At 38.9% G+C, this 19,600-nt stretch overlaps 1 protein-coding gene across 1 annotated transcript; it reads left to right on the forward strand.

Moving 5' to 3' along the window:
* Positions 1-2,818: 2,818 nt before the first annotated feature.
* LOC126176698 (exosome complex component RRP42) lies at positions 2,819-4,488 on the forward strand. The gene has a single exon (XM_049923860.1). It carries the CDS (start codon positions 2,994-2,996, stop codon positions 3,876-3,878), a length of 885 nt encoding a protein of 294 aa, XP_049779817.1. The 5' UTR covers positions 2,819-2,993; the 3' UTR covers positions 3,879-4,488.
* Positions 4,489-19,600: the final 15,112 nt, after the last annotated feature.

Below are 19,600 nucleotides of genomic sequence, written 5' to 3' on the forward strand. Positions count from 1 at the left end.
CTGCTATCTTTTAGTCTCAGTCACTATATTCTTTACTTTTAATCTTCCACAAACATTGGTGGTTCCTATGTATTTCAATGAATTCACTTACAAACTCTCAAGAGCACTGACGAGTATCAGCCCTGTGTGCACAAATACAAACACTATATTGGTGTTGTAGATGTGTTTGAAACACAGTAGGCCTATATTATTAGCGATTATATACCTACATGGCCAATGAGCTATGGTTTACTTTGTTTCTGAGAAACAGCTGTTTCGCGCCAGATTTGCGGCGATCTCCTGTACACACGCTCCAACTTGTCTGCGCAGATGTGGTTTGAACCCACAGATTTGAGAGGTTTCGCTCAAACCTCCAACTCCAACTTCCAGGTTTGCACACACCTCAGGTTGGTGCAAATCTTCTGTCCACACGCAACAATCTGTCTGTGCAGATGTGATGTGCGCAGACAGATCGTTGCGTGTGGACGGGCCTTAAGTATTTCACCATTACGATGATAAATTCTCGAAATGTGTCATGTGAAGCATGAAAAAATACGTAAGTGGTGCAGAGTGTCATTACCTTATTTAAAGAATAAAAACCATTGATTATGATGAATGAAATTGAGTCAAATGTTTCTGACCCCCACTTGTCGTCGTTACTTCTGGGAGAACTAGTGATACAAGATGTTAACTGAAGACATTCTTAATTATTCCTGATTTCACTTTCCTCTTCAACATCCTGTTTTTCTTTTTACATATTTTGATTACATACATATAATGAAAACATTTGATTAGCTTGTCTCATTGGTTTTGGTAACAAAAATTTTGTTGCTGATCGACAGTACACTGCCGGTAATTAAATTAAGTAATAAACAACAAAATAGTACTGGTAAGTGCCCAAACATTAAAAATACCGGAAATTATCTAATTTTAAGAAAAATTATCGTTTGTTTAGTTGGTATGCAGCTGCCGCAACATGTCCACGGGTTAAGAATCTGGTATTCAGCTTAATTTCACTAATATATGTCTAACAGCATAGCAAGCTTATTTTTACTAAAGTGAGCCATCTTAATGTGTGTGTGTCATTTAAAACAATTAGTATGGTACATGACCACCAATTATCAGCTCTTGTGATAGGCTCCTTCTCTGCAAGAGAAAATATGTTCATTTCGAAATTGACATTAAAGGATAGTGAGATCCTTTTGCTTTTGATGAGCCAGGTTTTATATATGCAACACATTTCTACAGAAGAATCCCTCAAGGGAATAAAATTACACTAGGGTGTACTAAATTTTTGCACAAGTTAGAGATATATAGTTCCGTTAAAAGGCTATCAGAAACCTGCTACTTTTTATCTTCAATGACAATCCTACGAGACTGAACAAAAAAAGCTTAGCATACGCCCGCACTGAAAACTTTGAAGCAGGTTTGTTAAGTTAAAGGCTTTGGAACCAATCAGAAAACTTCCTTTGATCAATCGAAATTGTATGAGTAGTCCATTGATAGCATCTCGAACAGAAACCACGAGAACGCATTCACTTGATTGCACCTGTTGCAACTGTATCTCGAACAAGCGTATTAATACAATCGGCTGTGAATATCCCATGGAGGTAAGAATAAGGGGAGATGGCGCTACGTATCCCAGTCGTACTACGTTTTGAAGCCATGGGGGCATGGCTCGCTGCCATGACACTCTGACCAAAACATTGCCAGTGTGCTATAGCGCTGCATGTATTACAATCGCTAATTGCACCATATACGCATGTAACGTCATCAGATTGGTTGTTTCAAAGTTTTTGTTTAAAATAAAATCTCATAAAGGCGAAATTCCGCGTTTCTTCTGATTAAAAATAGTTTTTAATGTAATATTACGAACAGCTAGCCTTCAATGTAAACGATACAATTTTGTTAATTCAGTAATAAACGTGTATCACAAACTAAGTAATAGAAACTGAAACTAAGTTAGCTATACCCTCCCTCCAAAGCCCCATAAATACATCTTGTTTTTAATACGTACTGGGACATTTCAGTTACGTTACACTACTGGGAAACACTGTTCATTACCACCAATATTTACTGAAATACGGTACATAGAATGGCAAATCTACACAGTGTCCTGTTTAGGCGTATACTTTACGCCAGTTAATGTAGTGTTAGCTTTTAATTTGGTACATGATGAAGACAAAGTGAGTTACTCAACACTTCGATTATCGACGATACGTACGTATTATACTGAAACGTGAACTTCTAAACTAAGAATTTAATTCTTTGAATTAACATACCTTTTGCAAATGTTTTGGGTGTGTAGGGAAAACTGATAGTACAGCATTTTCTCGGAGGCTTACTGTTGAAAGTGAAGTTCGGTCTATGTCCTCTTCTCGGAAATGCTGAGAACATATAGTGCTCCATTTAGACGCACGCCAATTCTTCCTCCTCACGGCATTCTCCCACAGAGCTTTCCGACTTTCATTTTTAGGAAATCTAAAATCATACAGGAGAAAAACACGCTATAGTACAAGTACCGATGTAGCACACGTCCATTCACAATGAAGTTGTAAAATCACACTTAACGAGACAACTTACACATGAAATGTTATTCCCTTCGATTTCGTATCACAATCAGAACGATTCGTACATCCGAACATCACACAAGTCACCATAATAGCACAAAATCCTTCCAAAAGCGAGCGACAAGCCTATGTACACAAGCTTACAGCAGCATTGTTTTGGTCGGATTGAGAATGCTACCCTCGGCTTCACATGGCTTCGCAGCTGTGACGCCACGGCGTCTTACCTCCATGGAATATCCACACAAAACATTCATCTCTGCACTCAACGCTCCTAGCAGCGGTAACATCTTTGATTATACGTGTATATGTTTTGTTTGTGTGTAATGTTCGCGGGGAAGTATTTAAACTTGTGGTGCATGTTCGTGTAGTGATTGGTGTGTAATCGTGTTATTTAGGTTTTGCAAAAAGATTTCACCATCTGCTGCTGTTCAAAGCCTCATCCATATGGCGGAAGTACTCCTGAGTACAGCAGAAAAGACTTACATTTTGCACGGTGTTGACGAGGATTTTAGAACGGACGGGAGGAACAGACGAACTTACAGACCCATCGAATTAGAAACAGAAGTGGTAATTCATGCAAATGGTTCGGCTCGCTTGCGCTTAGCAAACACCGATATTTTAGTGGGCGTAAAAACAGAAATTGACACTCCTTTCCCCGAAAGACCAAACGAAGGAAAGATAGAGTTTTTCGTTGACTGCTCTGCAAATGCGACGCCAGCATTCGAAGGCAGAGGAGGTGAAGACCTAGCCACAGAAATTAGTGCAAGTTTGGCAAGAGCGTACATGTCCTCACAAGTTTTCAACCTATCGCCTTTGATAATTACACCTGGTGTTCATTGCTGGAAGCTATATGTTGACATTCTTATCTTAGAATGTGGAGGTAACCTTTTTGATGCAGTCTCATTGGCAGTTAAAGCAGCCTTGCACAATACCAGAGTGCCAAAAGTCGAAAATGAAGGAAAGGATGGTGACGAGGAAATGCTTGTGTTATCGCAGAATTATAACGACTGTACTCATTTGGATGTTTCAAATACTCCTGTTCTAATTACACTGTGTAAAATTGGCGATAACTGCGTAGTTGATCCGACAGCCGAAGAAGAAGCGTGTAGTGTTGCAAGTGTGGTCATAGCAGTAACTGAATCCGGGTTAGTTACCTCAGTTTTCAAGACTGGAGAAGGAAGCCTGAGCCCCCAAACTTTTCGGGATGCTCTAATTGAAGGCAGAGACATAGGCTACAATCTTAACAAAACACTGAAGAATGCATTACTTAGAGAAGCAGAAAAGGGAAATGAAGGAGGAGTGTATGAACCATACGGATTTTTAAAGTAGCGTATATATGGAGCCATAGAGCTGTTTTGTGTCATTTAATTCTGTTGTACATAAAAATAAAATATTTAATGACATATTGTTTTTTCTGGTGTGTGCCATTTGTTACCAAGTCGCTTGGGGTAGTAAAATTTTTCTTTGACTCGTAAATATCACATGATTCGAGGCAAAGAAATAACTTAAGACATAACCAGCTAGCCTGATACTAAGTATGATTTTCAAGTAAAATGTGTAATTTGCTAAGGTATCATTTTTCTGAGGCTTGAAACTGTAGGCTAATTTCAAATTGATTTGATTTATTATTTTGTATCCTAGTTTTTGTACAATAAAATAGCTGCATATTTTCCAAAGACATCCTAATACTGCCTCTTTAATTGCCCATAAGATTAAAATTATTATGTTGAAAGTAAAGTAATGCACTTCACAGGTGCAATTATGATGAAGTGACATTTTTATCAATCACACCATTAGTATCCCAGTGAATTATGATCTTCCCTGCCATGGGCAGAATTTTGATCCAGTATGGATTGAAGTGAGAATTTCTGGATGAAATGTTGTTCATACAAAATTGTTCATCTGTTCAAGAATACCGGTAATAAAAATTTTAAACACATTTGAAATTCTTCAGTGTATCCATATTTCCGAATCAAACTGTGTAATGGATGCTGCATAGAACATTAGCATTTCTCACTCTTCATTTTACATTCTCCTGACACTGCAACAAGAAATATTGTGCCAAATATGTCACTGGTTAAGCAAAATTCTGTAATTCCCAAGGTGAATCAGTGACATTGTAAAGTCATTTATTCTGTAAAGTCTGATTTGAACAATTGATATGCATTGCAACTGTAGTTCTGGAACCGCGCGGCCGCTACGGTCGCAGGTTCGAATCCTGCCTCGGGGATGGATGTGTGTGATGTCCTTAGGTTAGTTAGGTTTAAGTAGTTCTATGTTCTAGGGGACTGATGACCTTAGAAGTTAAGTCCCATAGTGCTCAGAGCCATTTGAGCCAACTGTAGTAATTGACGTATGGGATGGTACTCTGCTAGCTTAGTTTTCCTCCTCCTCTGTAACAGTCATTTGTGATATACCTCAGTACAAAGGTATTGAATTTTGAGCATGGAGTGTAGGGCCTGTTGTCAGTTAACAATTACAGGCAAGCATAATATGCCTCCCATACCAGCAGCTCTGCAGTTCCATACTGAATGTTTCCCATTAATGTGTAGGATCATAAATTGTCATCACTTTCCTAAGTAGTTTCACTGCTAGCTTCACGTTTCATAAAAAGAAACATAGAGCTCTGAGAAAGATAAGCATATAAGAACAAATCACAATTATTTTACATACTGCAATTTTCAACTACGGACCGGTAGCTGGCAGCTGAGTTATCAGAGTAGCAACATGATAACTGCAGGCAAGAGAAGATGTGACCAAACTCATGATCAGATTAGTTGTTGCTGTGGTAGGCGTCCTGTTAACAGTTACCTTGTTATTCTGATCCAGATATAACTTATTTTGCTATTTAGTGCAAGATTGTTGATTTTGGCATGGAATGGCGACATACATTTGAAAGTCAGTACTACATGTGATACACTGAGTCAGATGCTGTGGTGGTTAAGACATTGCCTCTCGTCAGGGATGAGCAAGGTTCAAATATTGTCCAGATCTAGACTCTTAATGGTTCCTCGGAACCATGAATATAAGTAGTTGAATTTAATTCTAGGATTTTTGTTGCAGTCACACATTTTTTTGTATTTTATTTTAATTCTAATCCATTTTCTTTTCAAATGTTCTGTATTTCTAGTTACAGTGATTTGTACTGATTGCTACTGACTCTTAATTGTGCCTGTAGTCAGGGGTTTATTGGTATTAGTTTGTTTCTGACCCAATTCTGCTTAGACTTTACCTTAAGGCGGCCGCATCTGTAACTTCATGCTTGTTGGGGAAGCTTGCGCAGGCATGCTTGAGCAAGATTGCACAAATTCCTGGTGGCTACACACAGTTCAAGCATGGTTGTACAAGCATTAGTTTGTTTGCCAGGAAGTGTCGAGCTCAGATGATGATGCACTTGCTTTGGCAACATTTTTGCTTGTGTTACAGAAAAAAAAACAAAAGATAAGACTGGATATGAGGAGTAAAGAATGGTTAAATAAATGAAAACATTATTCCCGTATTAACTATTTGTGATACACACGCTATCGAAACTATCTCACTGTGCTATTGATCCTTCTTGTCTCATTCTCCATGTAATATTGTATTCTCTGACTTGACCTACAGTACAGTACCTTTGTACAGAATGTAATTTATCAGAATCAAATAAAAATTAAATCAAACCAGATTCACTGACAAATGCTTGCACAAGCCTCCCTGCACTTGATACACACAATCAAGCATATACACGCTTGCACAAGCATACATAATCGAAATTTGATCAAGCATCGAGCAGCTTGTACAGTCCTGATGCTAGCACAGATTTATCCTACACACTCTTGGGCATGCTTTGTCAAACATGGTTGCGCAAGCCTGCTTGCCAAGCTTGCAGTTACATGTGAGGCCACCTTTCATCAATAAAGGATCCTCTTGTCTTTTTCTCCACAATGTATCTTCACTTGACTGACACCAGATGTCAACTTTGTTCTGTGGTGGAATCACAATGTGGCATGACACATGAGTAAAAAGAGAGTAAACATAACATGGACATTATTTATTTTCATGTAGCAGGATGTGAGATGTAGGTTAACTTAGGAGGGGATAGTTTAATTGAGAGTTGGTGAAGCCAGTAAATGTGATGTTACAAGAATGTTAAAAGTGCATTTAGGGTGACAGCAGCTTATCCACTCCATGCCACAGTTTGTAACTGTTTGTGGAGTGAATAACAGAAAGTGGACATGATGACCGATGAGTCAGATGATTAGAAAATATGGCAAAATCATGAGAAAATAGTTTCTATAATCATCATCATGATGTGGAGTGTACAAAATTATGTGGTGGCATAATGGAATAGATTGTGAAGAATGTTGTCATAAAACAGAATATCTTGTAAAATTTGAAAGGTCCTCTAAGGGTCCAGGGTAATCACAACCTCTGGAATTGGTACATTTTGAAAGTACCCTACAGTAGCATAGCAACTGTATTTGGTACAATAATATGCCAGAGCAGAAGTGAGTTACAATAGGGCCGGACGCAGGTGGGTGAGAGTATTATGCATTGCAAAGCAAAACTCAGCCGACTGACATTGCGAAGCAGAGCCAGCTGGGTGCAGTATAGCAACAGCTGATGCAGTACACTAGCAGAAGGGCAGAAGCATCTCCTCCCTTGGCGCCACAGACGTGTTTAGAGTACATGCCTTAAGCCCTAAACGAACATAGTCTGGAGTGTGTAAGTCCTCAACTATAACTGTAATAAGCTACTCTCAAATCAGTATCATAGCCTGCAGCATAAGCTAGAGACATCCCTGAATGCAGTATGGAGTCCACTGCTCGAGCACAAGACAGGGCAACATGTCCTGAGACACGAGTGAGCCGTCTGCTAACTGGATGAAGTTCACAGCCATCATCAGCTGCGTAACCATGCTGTCATCATGGTCATAGCTGGAGACGTTGCTGGCAGCAGCATTCGAGTAATGCCGTGCTCAGCCCCACTCCTTGCGATTTCAGCAATGTCAACATCTATTGTTTTACATGAGAGTCAACTGGATGCCAGCACCAAGCAGTTCCTGATGTACTACAGCCAAGGGCTGGAATAAAGAAATTAACTGAACAAATCTACTGTTGTCCTGACATCTCATTTCATTCCCAATGGGTGATAATCCAAGGGACAGTCAGTGCTACAAAGTTTTCTGAATGATTATTGGGCTATGCTACACATCAGTTTGTCACCACAGCCAAGTTTCCTCCAGTCGCATTCGTTGACTTCGCAAACTCACAGTCAAACAGTAACAGCTACGCTACAGATCAGTTACTTAGCACAGTCTATTTTCTACTGGTCTAATTCTGAAATGCTACTTCCCTTAAGCCGGTAGTGAAGTTAGAAAATTTAAAAAGGAAATAGATAGTATGAAGTTAGATACAGTGAGAACTAATGGAGTGTGATGATAGGAAGAACAAGACTTTTGGTCGGGTCAGTACAGGGTTATTAATACAAAATCAGATACAGATAATGCAGGAGAAGATCTAATAATGAATATGAAAACAGAAATGCGGATAAGCTACTATGAACAGCATAGTGAACACACAACTGTAGCCAACACAGACACAAAGCCAATACCCACCACAATAGTACAAGTGTGTATACCACCCAGCTCGGCAAATGGTAAAGAGATTGAAAGAATATACGGTGAGGTAAATGAAATTATCCAGTTGGGTAAGGCGGAGAAAATTTAATTGTGATGGGTGACTAGAATTTGGCAGTAGTAGAAGGAAGAACTGTAGGAGAACGTGGACTAGAAAAAAGGAACGAAAGAGGTAGAATTTTGCACAAAGCATAATTTAATCATCCCTAACACTTGGTTTGACAATCACAAAAGAAAGTTGTACATGTGGTAGAGACCTGGAGACACTGGAAGGTTTCAGATTGACTATATAATGGTAAGACAGAGATTTCAAACAATATTTTAAACTGTTATACATTTCCAGGGGCAGATGTGGACCCGACCATAACCCATAATTTATTGGCTATGAACTGCAGACAAAAACTGAAGAAACTGCAAAAAAGTAGGAAGTTAAGGAGATAGGACCTGTATAAATAAAAAGAACCAGATGTTGAGAGTTTCAGAGGGAGCATTAGGCTATATTGTACAGAAGCAGGGGGAAGAAATGCAGTAGAAAACAAATGGTAGGCTTTGAGAGATGAAATAGGGAAAGGGGCATAAGATAAAATAAGTAAAAGGATGAGGCCTTGTACAAATCCTTGGCTGACTCAAGACACCAACTTTAACTGATGAAAAGAGAAATTCATAAATGAAGCAAGCAAAAAGTAATATTTACATGTAAAAATGTGATTGACAGAAAGTGCGAAATTGTTAAACAGGAATAGATATAGCACAAATGCAAGGCTGTAGAAGCATGAAAAACCAGGACAAACATAGATGCTACTTGTAAAAAAAATGTAATATATACCTTTCAAGAAAAGAGAAGCAACTCTATGGATATCAAGTGCTGAAATGGCAAACCAGTGCAAAGAAAAGAAGGGAAAGGTGTAAGGAATATATAGTGGGCCCATATGATGGGAACACACTTGAGGACAACATTATAGAAAGAAGAGGAGAATTAAGTGAAGATGAGTTGGGAGATATGATATGGCAAGAAGAATTTGACAGGCACAGAAAGACTCAGGATTCTCTCAGAATTATTGAGATCCTTGGGAGAGCCAGCCAGCTATGACAAAATTATTCAACCTGGTGAGTAAGATACATGATAAAGGTGAAATACCTGCAGACAATCATGATGAATGTAATAATTCCAATTACAAAGAAGGCAGGTGCTGTCAGTTGTGAATACCATCAGTTTAATAAATAATGGTTGCAAGATACTGACACAAATTATTTACTCAAGACTGGAAAAATTGGTAGAGGCTGATGTTCCAGAGAAATGTAGGAAGATGCAAGGCAGTACTGACCCTGTGATTTATGAAAAGCAAATCTACATTTATAGCATTTTTAGATGTAGATTTGGAGATAGCTTTTGGTGATGTTAAATGGCCTACGTTCTTTGAAATTTTGAAAATAACAGGCATAAAATATAGAAAGTAAAAATCTACAACTTTTACAGAAAACAGACTGCAGTTGTAAGATTTGAGGGAGGGAAGCCACAGTTGAGAAGGGATTGAAATAGGGGTGTAGCCTATCCTCAATGTTATTCAATCTGTAAATTGAGCAAGCTGTGGAGGAAACCAAGGAGAAATTTGGAAAAGAAATTAAAGTTCGCTGAAATTTTGTCACAGAAATATAAGGATTTGGAAGAGCAGTTGAACAAAATGGATGGTGTCTTGAAAAGAGATTGTAAGATCAAAACCAATAAAACTAAAACATGGGTAATGGAATGTAGCTGAAGTAAATCAGGCGATCCTGACTGATAGGTATCATGGCTACAGTACTGAAAGTGAAATGGTAAGGGTAGCTTGGGCAGACAAACATATGCATGTTTGTTCCTGCTTTGAGGTGTTATAACCATCCCCAGGTGAACAGGTCTGTGAGCACGGTCAACATGAAGTTAGATCGACTGGTTCTGTTAGTTATAAGGATGAACACGGAATTGACTTCTGATATTGCTATTGTCAGATTGGTTAGTTCATTAAGTAAGTAAAACTGGGAACTTTTGTAGCAAAGACAAATGACGATATCCATAGACCCAGATATTTATCTTGTTTGTTTGCAATGGCAATGACACTAATGTAAGTAGATTGGTTCTGCTATAATACAGAAACACCAGTGTCCAAAAGTAATCTCAGAGATGCACCCAAATATCTTTTTTGGACTGCATTTTGCCAAGTTGGCACTTCAGTAGATTGCTCACACACTTGGTTCATTTCCATAGTTTGGAATGCACCTGCCTTGAAACTGCTACAACATATATCTTGGAAGTGTCCTTTTTTCCCACACTTGTGGCATGTCGCTCACCGGTTGGGGCATGCACTACATGCTTATCAAAGAAAACAGTGTTTACAGCTGGTTAACAGCACTGCTGCTGATGCACTTCATCATCACTGGTGTGGTTGTTTATGAGATCATCAGGGCTACAGAGTGCACAGGCCCACCAGTAGTTACACGTGTACTGTGTAACTGGTGTCGGAGAGTTGACTGCGGTGACAGCTTCTTCCATCATAAACAAATTCTGTGCTGCTTGAGCACTTTCGTGAGCTTGTACTATTAGCATAACTTCCATTAAAGAGACTGATATGATTTTCTCAGTATGTGGTTTCCTGTTTCCGAGTTGGGGGTCACTATAGTGTCCCAGGCTAGAGTGTCTGCCTAATTCTTCCCATATGAACATTTAAAATTGCAGTTTTTACTTAATCCTTGTAGATTAACAGTCCACATATGAGTGACAGGTGCCCTTTTCACACTGCAAAAATTCTGACTTGATTGCAATAAGATGTTTCTCCACTGAAAACTGTTCTTGCAGTAGATAAAACATTCTAGGTGGTTCAAGTTCCACCAGCTTTGTTAATGACTCTTAATTTTTATATTAGCTGGTACAGTTTGGGGTTCCTGACAAGAACATGGCCTTTTGTCTTTCTGTGTTGGAAATTTGACAAGCTGAAAAATATAATAATTGCACTTGTTGGCAGTACGCATCCCCCTCCTCACTTTGTTAATTAAATGGTTGAAAGGCCATAGACACAGGTGGCATGAGAAATGTTGCTTCTACATTCATTAATGCTTGCACTACCAGTAATATAGCTGTTGTTAGCTCCTGATAAACCTGTACAGTTTGCACTAGGTGTTGTAAATATTCCATGGTTGAAACCTGCACTCTTGCTTAGTAACAAAATTGTTCAAAATTTGATTTGTACATGTCACAGGTCCTCAGTCACTGCCACTTTTGTAATACACGTGCAGACAACAGAGTTTATTCACAACAAGAGGTGTATATAGAAGATGCTACTAAGAATGTGCAAGCTACCTTAAGTCTGTACTCCAAAGCAAAATCCAGTTGAAGCCATATCAGAGTTCTATCTATTACAAATAGGGTCCACCAGAATAACACCATAGCCAATATGATAACACTCGCAGTGTGCACACAACTATTCACATCAACACAGGCTTAGGCCGGCCTTGAGGAAGCATATATGCCAGAGTGGGGCATAATCCCATCAGAGGGTGCATGTAAGTATCACTCGCATGTGAGTAGTGATGTCACAATGATTGATGTCTGCAGCTCATGGTCTAGAGGCTAGGATTGCTGCCTCTGGATCACAAGGTCCCGGGTTTGATTCCTGGCCTTGTTGGGTATTTTCTTTGCTATGGGACTGGGTGTTTGTGTTGTCCTCGTCATGTCATCATCATCATCTTTCATGACAGTAGCTAGATAGCTAGATTGGACTATGCAAACAATTGGACTGTGAAAACAATTGGGACTATGTATGGGCGCTGATGACCGTGCAGTTGAACACTCCACAATCCAATCATCATCACAGTGATTGATAGTAATGCTACACCAACTACTCAATTTGCATGGTAACATCGAGTGATGCCACTATACTAATGTAAAATTTATGTTTTTATGGGATATTTGGTTCAGGATGTGCATGGTTTGGATACTATTTAAGAAACATTATGCGGAATGCTACATTAGGATTTCTGAGTAATACAAACAGGCACACCATACTATCATGGGGAGAAATCACAAGGGGTGTTCTGCAAGGTTTGATCTAGGGCTCATTACAGTTCTTTCTCTACATTAATGGTCTACCTTTTTATTTAAATCAGGAGACAAAATTAGTCATTTTGCAGACATTGTAAGCATTATTGCCAACCTGACCAAAGAAACATTCACAGCGAAAATAGTAAATGATGCTTTATTAACCATGTATTGTGAATCTAGTTTACCAACAAAAAACAGGTTAAAAAGTTCTTATTTCTTGGTGTGCATGTTGGTGGAAAAAAAAGTATAATAGCTCTGCTAAAGTGTTTAAGTTCAGCTACTTTTGCCATAAGCATTAACTGCCAAATTTGAGGACATACAGATTGGTAAGTTGAAGTATTTTCATGAACTGATGCCCTACAAATAATATTCTGCAGCAATTCCTCAAATAGTATTCACTGCACAAAAGAAAGTAATTGGAATGAAATGTTCAGTTCACACCTGTACATTTTTCAGGTGTCTATTTAAACAACTGGGAATACTAATCACCACCTCACACTACATTTATTCACTCATGAAATTTTTTGTCAATAAACTAATGCAGCTTGAGAGTAATAAAGATATTCACACACAGAATTCTAGAAGGAAAAATGATCTTCACTTCTCTCTAGTGAATCTAAATTTTGTACGGAAATAAACACAATGCTCAGCTAAAAATTCTTTGACAATGTGCTTATTGGAATAAGACATCAGACAAGCAGTGTAAGTATTTCCAAATGTAGATTAAAGGTGTTTCTCCTTAACAATTCCTTCCATACCTAAGATGAATTGTTGAAAACAAATAATTAGTCAATTACATACCTGGCAATGGCCATTATATAATTATTCAACTGACATGCTACACATCATAACATTTATCATGAATATGATCTACAGTATTCGTAATGGACTAACTAACTTGACAATTGCAAGATCAGAAGTCAATTCCATGTTCACTCGCCCAGCAACACACTTTTTTTTGGTAGACTCTTTCCATGCTTTCGGATTTGCGGTCCATGAAACATTGCTCACCATGCAATCCAAAGGGCCTTGCAACACCTTAAGGACTCTCTGTAATAAGTATGCCCAAATTTTCTCACCTGGAATAGGGAAGACAACTGATTTTGAAACTCACTTCACACTTAAGATGACAGCAGCCCCGAATTTTTTTGAAGCCTGCCTCGTGCCCTTGGCTCTTAAGTATGCCCTCAAAACAAATACGGAGAAGCTCACTCATGAAGACACATTAAAACTTAATTCCCGTACTCAATGGGCCACTCCTGTGGTAGCAGCATGCACACCCAAAGGCACCTTGAGATTTTGTGATGATTTCAAAGTAATCATCAATGCACAAGCTGAAGTGCAAACTTATCCTCTACTAAACCCAGATAAATGCTTTCAAAATTAGGCTATGGCACTTTATTCAGCACAACTGATTTCATAGAAACGTGTTTTCAAATCCCCTTGGACACAGCATCACAAACTTATCTGGTGTTATACATGCCATTAGGTTTTTACCATCACAACTGGTTACCTTTCAGAATTCCTTCAGGCCCTACCATATTTCAGTATTTTATGGATCAACTACTTCAGAGTAGACCCAGCTGTGCTGTACCTTGATGATACTTTGATCAAAGGTGTAACTACAGAGGATCACCTTCACAATCTCAAGTTTTTCTTACAGAGACTGGTGGCAAGACGACTTCAATGCAACATGTGCAAGTATTCTTGTACATAACTTTCCTTGACATATTTAAGGTTTAAACTCTAGGCAAACGGATTGGATAAAATGAAATCCCACAATAACAAAGACTCTACTCATTGATCCAGCTGAAGCACCAAAGCACACTTTTTGAATGGTCACCTGCCTGTCAGAAAGCTTTCTGGACTTTTAAAAGATTGCTTGAAGTGGGCACCATGTTTAGCAACCTACACTCCTAGTCTGCCTTTATTAATAGCAATGGAGGCATGCCCACACCTGTCCCCCTCTGGTATTGGCACATTCCTATCCCAAGTACCCCCAGCACCAAACTCCCTGTTGCATATGCTTCTAAGACCTTACCTGCTTCTCAGCAGCACTATGCTAACTTTTCACCTGTCAGGCTCATCAAGCTGCACCTTCCCAGTGGTTCTCTCCCTAGCCTGGAACCTTGGGAGGGTATCCAATTATATTTTGCTGGCCTGTTTTTGGGCTCATGTGGCTAGTCATGATTGATTCCTTTTCTCTCTTCCCTGTTGTGTCCCACATGTCTCAAGTCACTACTATGGCCTTGGAAAAAGTCTTTGTCCTGGAAAGCACCTCATGCAACTTGGTTCCTGATAATGGAAAGGCATTTACTTTTAGTATCTTTGAATGATTTTGTGCCCATAACAAGGTCTAGCACCTTTGCACCATGACTTTTTTGCCTGACCTCCAACAGTTGTGAAGAACACTACCTGCACTTTTAAAATGCAGTTCCTTGATGAAATGATGTCAAAGACTGCAGTCTAATGCTCTATGTAGCTTTCTAGCAACTTATAGGGCCACCCTAATCGAGGGTTGCAGCGTATCAAAGCTGCTTTGTGGTCAGCCTCACCATACACTTTTGGGTATGCTGTGCCCACTGCCAGCACACGTCATCCCTGAGACTTCTCCCTTCTGGTTGACACCCCAGTCTAGATCTGGTAGTTCAGCACCACCCAATGTGGATCTGCGGGATGACTTCTGCCCACCACAGATCCTTGTTACATACTGTGGCCTACACTCATGGACTTCTGTAGTGCCACTGGAACCAACTTCGTCTCTGCCATCTTGGGCAGCAGCCACCTGCTTCCCCACTCCTGATGGACCCCCTCATTCCTGGAAACTTGAGCATTTCCCACCAAGCCTTGTCCTGCTCTGGCCTTCCACAGTGATGCCTATGGACATCAACTCTCTCATTTCCCCAGTGGCTGCTCATCAGGACTGCACACCTGTTGTGTCTTACCCCCCAGGAGTTGCTGCTTGGGGCAGAGGAAGGGGGGGGGGGGGGGCGTGGGGAGGGAGTTGTGGCGCAGTACAACGTTACCGTGAAAATGCAATAGCTGGCACAATCTTACTATAAATCACTGTGGATCCATCGCTCAGATGACGCTGATTCTCATGCGCACCAACTGATGTGATCACATCGCACTCTGGCATATACATTTTGAGCTATTGCTGGCCTAAGCCATTGGAACAAGCAGTGGAGTGTGCACTGTGAGCGTTATCGTACTGGCCATGGTGTTATCCTGGTGGAGTGTATTTGTAGTAGCTGGAAGTCTGATACAGCTTGGGAATACAGACATACACAGACGATCGCAAATACTGATCTTGTGTCATTTAAAAATTTTATTATGTACTCAAAGAAAATATAAACAGCTTCCCCAAATTTTTACTTCTGAGGGTCATGATAACCTTCCTTATTTCAGATGGAGATGTGTGTAATATTTTCATTTCAGTAATTTCCTCCATACTGATCCATCAGAAAGCTGTTTAGCTTTCATTTCTGATCAGATTTTCCCAGAAACATTTAAAAAGAAATTATTAAAAATATCAGCTATATACGAACCACATTTTATAGTGCTCCAGTGCTCTTTAATAGAAATAGTGTTATCCTGTAGGGGGTTCTTTCCCCGTCTCTCTTTTAAAAATGCTCCATACTGATTTTATTTTGTTGTTTGATCTGCCAATTTCTGACAAGATGTGAATACTCCAGGATTTTTACAACTTTTCTTAAAATGTTACAATTCTGTTTGTAATGAAAGTACTAGAGGATCCTTGCTTGTTCCGGCTACTATGTAGATTTTGCTTTATCATTCTAAAGTACTACAGTACCTGTTGTGACGCAAGGTGTCGACACCAGTATTGATCCAAGATTTCTTTGAAGATTTCCTAATGCTGTGTTTAATTATTTTATTAGTAAAACTGCTTTCAAAAATGGTTACAAACTTACTAACAAATATGTTGAAATTATAGCTGCTATTACATTCATTGCAAACTTCACCCACCATTTTTAAACTTTCTATAAAACCTTTCACTGTTTTGCTTTTATTAGGTCTACAGCTTTGCTTTCACCATTTTGCAATAGATGGCAGTAGCGACAAATGGTGGTGCGAGTGGGAGGTTGTAAGTGTCATAAAATAAGCTTAGACATTTATAAACATAATGCCATCAAAAATCAGTCAATTTGTGATTGCATCCTAAGAGTTAATCTTGATTCAATATGTCAATTTACAAGCCCAAATCTCATCATTTGCAGGAAGTTGTAATTTTCTGCTTTAACATGAATAAATCTGTGGCTCAGGCTCGTAAAATGCTGGGTAAAACCTATAATGAGGCACCTATTAGTGCTGAATGCACTGAGAATGGCATTTGAACTGAGCATTGAAAGACAAACGCCCACGACACAATGATAAGACATGAAAAGGTGATTTTGCAGCATAACAATGCTTGGCCCCATGTCTCAAAACCCTCCCTCTGACTACCATCTTTTTCAATCAATGACACACAGCCTGGATGACCAGCACTTCCAGTCAGATGAACAAGGGCAAAATTGGATTGACCCATGGATCTCATTGAAAGATGCCCAGTTCTTCTGCTGTGGAATTTTTATGCTGCCCAAAAGTGGAGGAAAAGTAGTGGCCAGTGATTGCCAATAATTTGAATAATAATTTTTTCATAATATAGCCTTGATGTTTGAGAAAAAATAGCAGAAGGAAAGTTGTAGACCTAATAATCACCATCATTGTTTTTGTTGAGTGTTTCTAGAGAGTATGAAATGTAACTAACTGTGCATCATGATCTGACACTGTTCGCCACAGCGTAGGCATGTGTTTGTTGTGTAAATACATTATATATCAGTGTACCCTATCATGAGTGACCCGAGTGGATGACACTAAATGATATGTGGTTAATAACATCTCTAGATCATTTTTTCCATATAATTCCTTTTTATCACAACTACCCAATGGTAACCTGAGTACTGTAACAATAACAAATGTTACAGCATTGAATATTAACTCACAAGCACATTTCTATATTTTGAGCTATTCAAATTTACTTACTTTTGTATTTTTGAATTTACATTCATTTTTTATTAACATCAGAAATCCTCCTTTAAGATACTGGATCTACATTTATAACCACTTTGTACATTTGTAAGACTTTCTATCCCAGTTGTTACATGGTGTTCATACAAATGTAATCAATTGCATTCCAACTTCTGAGATCTAAACAAATCATGTTCTTTACTTTTCATCCCCCTTATATTCTAATGCAAATTTACTTTCTCCCTACTCTTTTTGTGACAAAGTGGGAGTCTTGATCAGCTGAATTTTTTTCATTGCTGTCTGCCTGAATTTAACCGAAAACATTCATCTCACCTGAATCCAGTAACCACAGGGATATGTTTTTGTGTGCTGGTAGATCCCCTAAGCTTTCTTCTTCTAGATCTGCTGACTTGTCTTTAGCCATTCTATTTAGGTGAAGGCCATGAGACGTACATCCCAATCTTCCCATAGAACCCACTGGAATAGCACCAACATGAGATCTTGCACCCATTCCAAGGAGCTAGCCCCAATCTGTGCTTCACTCACATCACAGCAGACTTAACCCAAGGCTGCTAATCGCATCACAGGACCTCAAACAAAACCCAGACCTCCTATTCTGACCATGTTGTTTTCAGCTCCCCTATTACAAGCATCTGATCATCCTTGCTGAAATCCGTACACATCTATTTCATGTTTTCTGTTACCTGGCTAAGACCAGCACTTGGTTTTACAAAACTTGTGAACTGGTATCCTGAACCTAATGTTTCCTTGTAGCTGATGGTCTATACTCTCTCATGGCTGCTGCATAGCAACAGAATTCTTTTCCTGTTTTGTTTTTCTTTGGCTTCTCTGAAATGTTGCTAACACTGTTATGGTTCACAGTATATTAATCTACAGATGCATATGGCTCTTGCATCTCATGATTTTGCTTAGTAATCAGCAAATCCTATTGGTTAACTGAATTTTGAATTTGCCACCAAAGTCATTGCTTGTCTTCTCTTTGCTTGCCACCATTTTTCAGCACCACTTCTCTTTTACTCCTTTGACTACCATACCCACATTTCACATGTTGTAATTCTGCCCACACAGTGGTTAAAAAGCAGAGTGAGTCTCGTCAGGACAGTCAAAGTGTGGAGATCTTTAGGGGATGTTAAACTGTAAGATGTACATTTTTATGAACAAAATGGAAGTTTATTCCTTTTAAGTAAAAAAGGTTGGTTCGCAAGGCACCCGCCAATTATGGCAGGCTGAGAGGTGATGTGTTGAAAACATAAGTTGGGCATTTTTGAACTGAAGTCTGTAAAAATAGTTAGGAAGGGAACATGCCCTAGCCAGCTGGAAGTTGGTACCAGAGAGAGAGTGTGCTTAGAGCCCAAGTATTTGGTGGCAGACAGCAGTCAACACGTATCTCCTCTCCCACAATCCCTATTGGCTACACACACCAAGCACATACAGGGAAGATTGTCAGCAGTTCATTTGTCAAGAGAAAAAGGATCTCTGTCAAAGTGACGATCTCACTATACTATACTGAACTATAATTGAACATTTCTAGTAATCATTTTAATAAATATTCAAAAGAAATATCAGACCAGCTAAGAGACATCTAACTCTTATTCTATGATTTTCTGAGCTTTCTGGCATAATCCACAATTCCAAAGAAGAACCTTATTGAGTGCCTCAGCATCTTCCTCACTGCATGCCCAATGAAACCACATCGACAATTTTCCCTAAACATTCCATTTTAACTGGCTTAGAACAACATCAGCTCTTATCACACATGGATGAGCGGCTTTATAAAATATGAAATACAAAATCATGTGATGATTTATGAATGCTTCTCATGTATAAAATTAGGCATTGAAATAGGTACAGTGACGAGAGAAGAATTATGCACTTTTCCATATTTTACCTGTTTCAATTAAATACTAACATGTCGGCTATTCACAATTACTTGATTATTTTACTGACAAAATTGTTTTATACAATGTAATGATGAAAATGTAGTTGTGAACAAACAAATGCAGCATGTACCATGTATCCAGCACCACCTAGCAATCTAGTCCACTTGGTTTTCAATTTGTTCCTTAATAGCAGTTTGCATTTGTCTCATGAGTGAGAATATTGATGACATACAATGTGTCTACTGAACAATTTTATATGACTGACATAACAATGGTGAGTTAGACATACATGTTCTTCTCATTTAACTATGTCTCTAATCAATGGTGAAATGTAACATGTTTTTATATCTTTTGGTACCAGTTTTGTGTTGAATTTTATAGCCTTTGAAAATCACAATGTCGGGCAATTTGAGAAATAATAAAAAAATGTGGT

The sequence above is a fragment of the Schistocerca cancellata genome, chromosome 3, assembly GCF_023864275.1.
Source record: "Schistocerca cancellata isolate TAMUIC-IGC-003103 chromosome 3, iqSchCanc2.1, whole genome shotgun sequence".
Taxonomy (NCBI): domain Eukaryota; kingdom Metazoa; phylum Arthropoda; class Insecta; order Orthoptera; family Acrididae; genus Schistocerca; species Schistocerca cancellata.

Excerpts from the sequence above, each read along its gene's own strand:
- LOC126176698 (XM_049923860.1), top strand. The coding sequence starts at position 2,994 with ATGGCGGAAGTACTCCTGAGTACAGCAGAAAAGACTTACATTTTGCAC.